Source organism: Anomalospiza imberbis, chromosome 15, assembly GCF_031753505.1.
Source record: "Anomalospiza imberbis isolate Cuckoo-Finch-1a 21T00152 chromosome 15, ASM3175350v1, whole genome shotgun sequence".
Lineage (NCBI taxonomy): Eukaryota > Metazoa > Chordata > Aves > Passeriformes > Viduidae > Anomalospiza > Anomalospiza imberbis.
In genome coordinates, this window is record NC_089695.1 from 3,143,366 (window position 1) to 3,152,880 (window position 9,515).

At 57.4% G+C, this 9,515-nt stretch overlaps 1 protein-coding gene across 1 annotated transcript in view; it reads left to right on the plus strand.

Annotated features, from left to right (window-relative positions):
- PFDN1 (prefoldin subunit 1) overlaps window positions 1–8,086 on the plus strand; it is a 31,560-nt gene extending 23,474 nt beyond the window's left edge. The window contains exon 4 of the mRNA XM_068205577.1: window positions 7,921–8,086. Coding sequence (XP_068061678.1) covers window positions 7,921–8,004 — 84 coding nt within the window. The 3' untranslated portion in view covers window positions 8,005–8,086. The remainder of the gene's footprint in view (window positions 1–7,920) is intronic.
- The last annotated feature ends 1,429 nt before the right edge of the window (window positions 8,087–9,515 follow it).

The window sequence follows — 9,515 nt, forward strand, 5'->3', positions numbered from 1 at the left end:
GTGCTCCTGCCTGTTGGAGCCCTGAGCCAGCCCTGAGTCAGCTGTACAAAGCCACACCTTGCTCCCAGGTATGCAGGACAGCCCTCACCGTCACGCTTCCTGCTGTCCCCACTGCTGGGTCACCCCCTGCTCTGTCCCTGAGGCATGGTGGTGGGCATGTGGCTGCTCTGAGTTCAGGGCTGTCTGAACTGTGGGGGAGGATGCTGCCTAGTTGGGAGCGGACACCATCTTTTTGTTGCTGATTCGTCTTTGAAATGTATGGAAATGATTTTTTCTTTTAAAGTGGCCTTGCTTGGCCAGGACTGCAAGAGCTGAAAGGTGTGGTATGGTTTTGCAAAAGTCCTACTGCCAGGAGGGATCCTGATGAGCCACACCAGCTCTGCAGGACCACAGAAACTGAGGCACTGGGGTAGGGAACTTACCATGTTTTGCAAGAGGCAGTTGGGTGAGGGATGCTTCCGCCGAAACAGAACGTGGGGCTTTTCAGGATCTGTGTGAGTTTCCCCTCCCCAGGTTCTCTGTTTGACCTGACTCTGCTGTCATAACCTGGTTAGGCTGCAGTATCTGACCTGGAGCAATGTACTCCTGGAAGCTGCTCTAAATGGGGAATTGTGCCAAGAAGGGGTGTCCCTAAAGGAATCCTTTGGGTCGATAATACATTTCTGCTGCCACCTACTGAAAGGTTCTCATCCACTTGCTTTTGTAGTAGTTCACGTCAGGCGAGGGTGCAGGAGTTCACTGGAATAATCCGTCATTTCCCACTCACCAAGAGCAGCTGTCTCCATCTCTGCTGGCAGCGCTGTCCTGTGGCTCAGACAGTGGGTCCATGTGAAGTGCTGCTGCCACGAGGCTGGGTGAGCAGAAAGGCTGGCAGGCAGCCTGGCTTTCTGCCCCTTACCTTGCCCCTTCTTCTCTTGAAGGCACCAAGAATGGAAGTTAATGGGGTTTTTCCAGCTTAGCTTTGTCAGAGTATGTTCCTCGAGGTGCTTCAGTGATGATGGGGGAAGCCCAGCTGGTTGTGCTGTGGTAGGATCCGTACACGATGATGGATTTGCACCAGCAGTTCTTTAGGCAGGTGCTTTTAAGGATTCTCTTGAGTTGGCAAATGTAGTTGTATGCTTGATGTTTTCTCTTCTGCACTCTAACCCAGATAGTTCTGTGGGTCCCCGTTACCTTGTGGAAGGAAGAGATGAAGAAAAGCACCAGGGTCTGAATCATCACTTCTCCTCTTAGGTATATGGCATCACACTTCTGTCAGCAGCTGTCGTCAGAAACCAGCTGGGCTCCCTTCCTATTCCAGGTCATTCATTCTTGAGCAAACTCTGGGCAACTTCCTGAGGCAGTAACTGCTTGGAAAGTCTTGAAGTGTATCTAAATATTTGGTGGTTGCTGTAGAGTAGTAATTCCCAGTGTGTACATGTGCCACAGTGTTGAACTGGGTGAGGACCAGTGCTGGGTGGACCCATCAGGGCGTAGGGCTGCCTGCAGACCTACCCCACCCCCTTGCTGGTGTCCACTGTTTCGGCTTCTCCTGGAGCAGGAGCAGCCGGGTGCTGTTCAGCAGGTTCCCCTCCTTCCTGTTCAGGGGTTCCAGGTGAAATCCCACTAAACAGAGCACATGTCTTCAGCACATCATCTTCCATGAGCTTAGTCTGACCAAAATGTTTGCCTTCCCCAGGGTGTGTGTGCCAAGGCCTGGAGTGCTGCTGTCCACAGGGAGTTTGGGCACTGCCAAACCCTGAACAGCAGTGGTGGCCTCAAGAGCGAGGGCAGCTCAGGCTGCTGCTGCCTGGCCCCCAGTGCACAGTTTGCCATCCTCCCAGGGAAGATCCTGCTCCAGTCAACCATGTGCTCCCAACTCTAGCCAGGATCTGCTGATCACTTTCCCACAGAGCCCTCAGGGAATGCCAGAAATGGTTTGAGTTAATTTTGGGGGATACGGAAGCTCTTGGCTAGCCACAGGTTTGCTGAGGTGTCACAAGATGAGTTGTCTCAGGGCTCCTGTTTGAGGCACTGCATCATGCCTGAAGACTGCAGTGTTCCTCAACGGAAGCCTTCTGAGTGTGAGAGTGGGATGCCAGAATCTGGTGGCTGGTGGCCAAGCACGCTGAGAGCCATGGGAAGGGAGATATTCTCTGGGAAGGGACCTGCCAGCTTGTTTTGTCCTCACAAGTTGGGTGTAAAACAAGTTCACAGAAAAACACTTTAATAAACAAAAATGGGGCAAAAAAGAACAGGCTGAAATGAATAGGCATGTTCCAATACTAGATCCTGAAATTTCCATGGAAACATTTTTGTTTGGGCTTAAGCAAATCTGTGTTTGCAGGTCAGAGGTTGAAGCTTTCTTTCATTTGCAGAGGTGACGTGAGAGGAGTGGAATTTGAAGAGCAAAAGTCGATGTTGAATGGTAAACCATGACTTGACACAGGAAACTCACCTGTCGGGGGAGGGTATGGCAGCATGGATGGGCAGGACTGCTGTGTCTGTTCCCTCTGGGAGCACAGGGCTGTTTGGGCTCTTGGAGTGGGTGAGAATGCTGTGCCCTGTTCCACCGAGCCAAGGCTCTGCCACACGCAGGGCTGGTGGCGGCCAAGCCGCTCTCCCTGAAGGCAGAGGCGTCTGAATCACAGTGCTGGGGGGAAGACAGTGCTTTGATCATCAAAAGCCCATCCAAGAAAAGCTGATTAATAGTTTTCTCTTGCTGTGGAATCTGTGGATGCTGGCTCTTTAATCTGCCAGGAATGCCAGGTCCGGGTGCGTCATCTTGAGGAGCATCGGTCTCTCCAGTAGCATTGCAGTGATGCAATGGGAGCGGAGGTGGGAGGCTGCTGGAGCAGGAGGTGACTTCCCGCCGTGTCAAAAGGCCACGGGCCACTTCTGTTAACCACAGCTCCTTTTCTTCTTCGGGGTGTGAGCTGTAATTGTATTTGCATTCAATCTAGTCTTTCCACAGCTGCTGCCAAAAGCAAACAGCGCGGAGCTGGTCAGGGAGCAGGCACTGCTCGGATGGGGAGGGAAGGGCAGGGGAGAGCCGAGCAATGGGGTGGTGGCAGGGCGAGTCCTCTGATGTTGTTTGGCTGCAGCCACCCGTGCCAGGGCGCAGGCTGGCCACGCCAGCACACCTTGGTCAGGAGCGTGCACAGCAAGGGCTGGCTCGTGGTGCTGCCTGCACAGCCCCAGGCTTGGGGCCAGCCGAGCTGGTGCTTCCAGGAGTCTGCACTTCCTACACCAGCAAACACAGAGGCAGCCAGCGCTGATGGAACCCCCAAAGCCATTGCCTGCAGCCCCCCACAGGTGTCTGGGAATGTGTTGGCAGTGGATCCCACCAGGCCCATTGCATATCAGTGCCCTGCTCTCCCTTCTCCCCCTCGCAGGCGGGGCTGGGGCTGGTGGTGCCTTCCCTGCCAGGGCCTGCAGCTCTGTCTGTGGAGCTGTCAGCTGGACAGCCACCATTCCTCCTGGGAAGGGTTCATGGGAGATGGATGTGCATTGCCTGTTGGATGGGGCTGCTTGAGTGGTCAGTCCCATTTTTGGGTGCACCTCCAGCTGTGGGAGATGGTGTTTTTAGTCCTTGTAGCTGCACTGAACCACACACAAGTGCACCCCTTGCCCTGCACACCTTTTTTAGGAAGGCTGCAGGAAGCCTTGGAGGTGGAGAAGGCTCCTGAGAGCTGGCAGAGGAGAATATGGGCCAGGTTGGTAATATATCTATACTCAGGGGTAGGAGAGGTGCAAAGTCCAGTTTCTGAGCCCCTAGGATGTGCTGGGAGGCCCAGCTGGTGGGATTGGCTCTGCTGCCCAAGGAGGGATCTTCTTGCCCTCCATCCTGGTGCCAGACAGCTATTAGCATGGCAGTTCTGTTTCCAGAAAGCAGATTTAGGTGAGAACACTTCCTTTGGGGCTACTTTTGAGACAGATCATCAGGGTTGTGGTTTGTCTTGTTCCCAAGTGCTGCAGCCCTTCCTGCCTGGGGAAGGAACTGTTATTGGGAGTGGTATTAGCTTAAAGGAATTAGGAGAGCAGGCTGGGAGGCATTGATTGCACTGGCTTTTGGGGGCATCCTCTGTGGGTTTGCACCCTCTCAGGGTTCTCAGGTGGCCCAGACGTCACTGGGCTGTGTCTCGTGTCCCAGTGCAGGTGGCAGAGCCCTTTCTGTGTGGGGCAGAAGGGGGATCAGGGGGCTGTCACCACAGAGGAGAGAGTGGATGAGAACTAGTGGGTGGTCTGTGGCAGGAAGAAATGAGGATGCAGGAGCATGTCCTGGGCTGGATCAGGTCAGCTGGCTCAGTTTTGGAGTGTATGCTGTCCACCTAGAAACCTGTAGCTGCAAATCCTGCTACGTTCCCACGCGCCCTCTCCTGTGCAGCCTCCAGCTCCCCTTCCTGCTCTGTGGGGGAGAAGATTCTCCAGTGCTGATGGGACCTGCAGCCCTGGGTCATCCCTCCCGTGTGAGTGAGCTGTGCCTGGCTCATGGGAACGCACTGACCTTCTCTGGGAGCGGGGGGGCTGCCAGGGCCTGGCACTGTTGGTCAGAGGCTGTTCCTCTGAAATAAGTGTCAGTAACACCCCACAAGAGAGTTTTGTAAAATAATTCTCTAGTAAGTGGCTGTGGGAGTTGTGAAGCAGGAGAAGGAACCGGCCCCTTGCTGCAGTTGGAGCCCTTGGCTGACACACCAGCTGCTTCCTGTTGTGCTCTCCGGGTTTCCTTGTCACTGCCTTGCCACACTCCTGGCGAGACTTCAGGGGGACAGCAGCACACCAGGGTCACTGCCCAGCCTCCTGTGGAGCCTGGCCCTGCTTGTCAGCCAGAAACTGGGGCTTTTCTGGGAGCTCAGTGTCGTGTGGCAACTTCCCCTTGCTGCCTTCTCAAAGCCAGTCTTCTTTCTCTGCTCTTCCCTGGAGCTCTGTGGCTCAGGCAGTGGCATCTGGGGCCGGTTTGGGTACCCACCTTACCTGTCCAGGGGCCCATAGGAGCTGGGGGAGGGTGGGGGCAGTTTAGGGCACGGGTGTGGTGAGTGAGTAGGAGCTCTGGGTCAGCAGCTTGCAGGTCATGCAGCCACCAAAGCCAGCGGTGCAGGGCCAGTGAGCTGCCATGTCCCCTTGGGCTGCTGCCATGTCCCCTTGGGCTCCTGACTGGTGAGCACTGGAGCTACAGCTGTAGGAGTGAAACCAGAGGCTTCAGAGAGCAGCAGCCACCTTTGGTTTCACAAGGGACCAAAACCAGCAGTGCAGTTTTGACATTGCCCTGGGAATTCCCACGGGCTGCATTTGCCATGGCACAGGTAGCAGATGATGATCTCCTGGAGCAGCAAACACATTTTCCCAGGGAAATGCATCAGCTGTTGCACAGGTGAAGCCCAGCAGCCACAGGCTGGCCCAAACCAGGGCTCAGAGGACATAGGGTTAACTTGGGCTGCGAGTGCAAATGAAAGCTGTGAGCTGGAGGCTGGAGGTGGGGTTGGGGATGCAGGGTGGTGTTCAGGGAACAGATACCACCAGCCTGGCAGGTCTGGCTGGACCGGAACAGCCTCCAGCATGACTTCAGAGCTGTGCTGTCGTGTCTCTGGGCTCTGGTGTGAGTAGGCAGAGCGTGTGTCAGCCGCTCGCTCGGTGCTGCTCCCTGGGAGAGACGGAGTTTCCTGTCTAGACCCCGGTAATCGCAGTGAGGAGGGGTTTGCAGCAGCCTCCTGCTCCTTCTCCGGTGATGACCGAAGCAGAACCCGGGCTGCAGTTCCCCCTTCCTGGGGAAGAAACACCTCGCTTCTGCCACGTGTCTCGGAAAATGTGGCGCCCGTCTGCTCCTCGCTTGCCTGTGATCCGGGCTGTGGGCTGGAGTGGGAGCCAGCCCCAGCTCCTTGCCTGGCTGCAGGACAGCTCAGGGCGTTTGCAGCCCCTGGCTGCAGGTACAGAGCTCTCCTTGATGCTTGAAGGAGGCTCCTGAAGCCCAGAGATGGGACTCCCTGGAAACTGCTTCTGGGAGGGAGTAAAAGTACTGGGACCAGCCCAGATTCTTGTGCCTCAGAAGTTAGGTGACCAAGGACAGTGATTGAGGTAAAGAAAAATTCCCTGAATCCTGCCCTACTTGGGACTGCAGGTGCTGCCTAAGTGCAGAAATGGCCTTAAACCCAGGCCCTTTGCCACGGGGAGGGCAGAGCATGTCACTCTGCAGGGGTGGGCAGTGTGGGTCCACCTGTGGGCCATGTGGGTGCTCCTCTGCTGTGTCAGGGTCCCTTGTCCTCATGGAAGTGGGGCAAGGCTTCCTGATGGGATGGATGTCTGAAATTCTGCTGGGCTCTCCCAGTCCTGCTGGACAGTGTGCTTGTGGAGAGCTGCTCAATGGAGCTGTCTCCTCCTGCCTGGTGGGAGCAGGAGACAGGGGCAGGGGAGAGGACAGGAGGGCAGGACCACTTCATGCTCTAATTTAATGGTATTAAGAAAAAGCTCTAGTGAAAAAATGACTCCCTAGAAGTCAGCTGTACTGCTGCCACTCTCCTCTGGTCAGCAGAGCGAGTGAAGCTTTGAGCCACAAGGGCTCTTTGGGCCTGTGTCCTCTTGCTGCCCTCAGACTCGGTTCCCTATGTGTGAAATCCCTCGCTGTCTGTGTGGGCAGCGTGGGGACAGCGCGGCGGTGACAGAGTCCTGCTCGTGTGTCACTGAGTTACTGGCAGTGGGAACCTGTGGCTGCTCTTCTCCCTGTGGTTTCCTCAAAAGCAGTTCCTGTAAGCGAAAGAGACGCCACGTGCCTGGGGACCACAGGGAGGGACAAGGAACCCTGGGCCATAACCCTGGCCCCGGCTGTCACAAGCAGCCTTTAGGATTTAAATACAAACCCTTCAGCCTTTGGAAGCAGGGCTGGGAGAGGTGTTCTCCCGGCAGGGCCATTCCAGCTGAGCGTGCAGCTGTGCCACAGCAGGGGGACAGAGGGGCAGTGGTGGCAGCAGGTCTGCTCCACGGGCTAATGGATTTTCAGCATTACAAGTCCCATGGGCTCACAGAGGTCAGGGTGGGGCTCTCAGGGCAGCAGCAGCAGTTCTTGCCCTTCACCTGTCCTTGGTTTGGGTGGGCTTTGGGGGCACTGCTGTACTGGGCTCCAGGGACTGAAGACTGGCAGAGCCTCTGGCAGGATGCTCTGGGTGGAGGCCTGGACTCCTGGAATTTAATGCCAATCCTGCCAGTGCTTACTGGGAGCTGGCATGGCCCAGGGCAGGGCTTTACATGGGCAGCATGGGAGCCGGTGCTCACAGCAACGCCGGAGGAGACTGTTGTGTCTGTTGTTTGGAAACCCAGAGAAAATAGTCAAAAGAGCCAAGTGCTGATTTTTCCAGCCACAGAGGAGCACCCAGACTAGCAGGAAAAATCGCTGCACACCGAATTCCTATCTTGGGATGCACGGCTTGGGGCTGCTTCCCTGCCAAGCCCAGCCTAATTACAGATGATTAAGGAAACACGTATTTGGTGATGATGCCAGGGAATTGCTGATAGAAAGGAGGATATAGGGTTAGAAAATGGCCCAGCTGGGAAAAAGAACCTTTTGTGCCCAAGGAGAGGGTTGTGCTGTGTCTCCATAAGGAGGCCTTGGCATGTCAGTCCCTCTCTAGGCTCCAAGAGTTACAGGATCTGATTTGATTCCCTTCCTTGCTGAGGTTCATGGCTCCTACTTTTTGCAGTGCCACTGTTGCAACAGCCCTGGCAGCTCTGAGAAGGTCTCAGGGGGGAACAAAATTCAGTCTGTGTAGACATTGCCCTGCCCCTGTGCCTCTGGGAATGCGTAACTGCTGTCCCCACGTGGGACACCTGCAGTGTGGTGGGTGCCCCAGCCAGCACCCACGGCTCTGCCTGGGTGGCTTTGGGCCCTGGTACCCAGGTTTGTGCTGGCAGGGCTGGGGGGATCCTGACTTACCTCTGGTTTCTGCCTTGCAGCAGAAGAAGTCGTACCTGGAGCGGAGCGTGAAGGAAGCAGAAGACAATATCCGGGAGATGCTGATGGCCCGCAGGGCACAGTAGTGGCACTGCTGGCTGCTCTGGGCTGATCCCCACTGCCTGACCCCCCACGCCACCTTAATAAAACACAGCACGTGTCTCTGTGGCTGCTTTCCCTGCATGCGTGTGATGGAGAAATGGGGTGGTGGGAGGAGTTGGGGTGAGGGGCCTGCAGGGCCCCTGTTGTACCCTCATCGTGTGGATATCCACTGCCTGGTGTGGGCACGGGGGAAGGTTCTGCTGGGGAGGGGTGGTGGGGGAAGAGGGAGGTGGGCAGGGCTGGCACAGACACAACCATGGACATGGGCACAGACGTGGACACAGGCACAGACACAGGCATGGGAACTGGCTCAGGCCCTGCCAGCCTGTGCCGGGAGGTCATTCCACTTCTCCAACTCATTCTTGTTGCCCTGGGCCATTCCCTCTGTCCCACTCCATTCCCTCTGTCCCACTCCATTCCCTCTGTCCCACTCCATTCCCTCTGTCCCACTCTGTTCCCTGTGTCCTGCTCCATTCCCGCTGTCCCGGTCCATTCCCCCATTCCCGCTCTATTCCCCTGTTCCCGCTCCGTTCCCGCTGTCCCGGTCCATTCCCCCGTTCCCACTCCGTTCCCGCTCCGTTCCCGCTCCGTTCCCGCTGTCCCACTCCGTTCCCGCTCCGTTCCCGCTGTCCCGCTCCGTTCCCCCGTTCCCGCTCCGTTCCCTGTGTCCCGCTCCGTTCCCCCGTTCCCACTCCGTTCCCACTCCGTTCCCGCTCCGTTCCCGCTGTCCCGCTCCGTTCCCGCTGTCCCGCTCCATTCCCCCGTTCCCGCTCCGTTCCCCCGTTCCCGCTGTCCCGCTCCGTTCCCCCGTTCCCGCTCCATTCCCCCGTTCCCGCTCCATTCCCCCGTTCCCACTCCGTTCCCGCTGTCCCGGCGGTGCGCGGTCGGACATCGCCACCGTGTGGCCGCTGCGGGCAGCGCACGGGCCCGGCCCCGCCGCTCTCCCAGCGCCTTCCAGACGCTCCCGGGATCTCGGCGTTTCCAGGTCCCGTTGCCGCCCCGGTGCTGTCACTCCATAGGCGCACGGGTGCTCGCTCACTCTGGGCGGGCCCTTCGCTGCCCCACCTTCCCCCCACCACGGAGGGTGACCCAGGGACTCCACTCCTGACTGCTGACAGATGCCAAGCTGCCCCGGAGGTGACAGGGAAGGTGACAGTGCTCATTCCCAGGGCAGGGACCTCTGGGAACCAGGCCACAGCCCTGAGCTTACGGCTGCAGAGGGGCAGCCCCCAGAAGAAGGCTCCTAGGGACAGGGGATTGCAAGGGACTCTCATTAGCCCCAAACACGTGAGCTTGCCCCAGACCAGAGCCCCAAACCGCAGTGCTGGGCCCAGAGTGAGCTGTACCGAGCCCCCAGGCTGCACGACCAAGGGACAGCGAGGGAATGTCCTTGGCAAACAGGGCGAGATCCCTGGGTGAGCTCCAGGCAGTGCCACGCAGAGCTGGTGTGTGCCAGGACACCAGGCAGGTTTTGCTCCCAAGGCTGGGGGAGCAG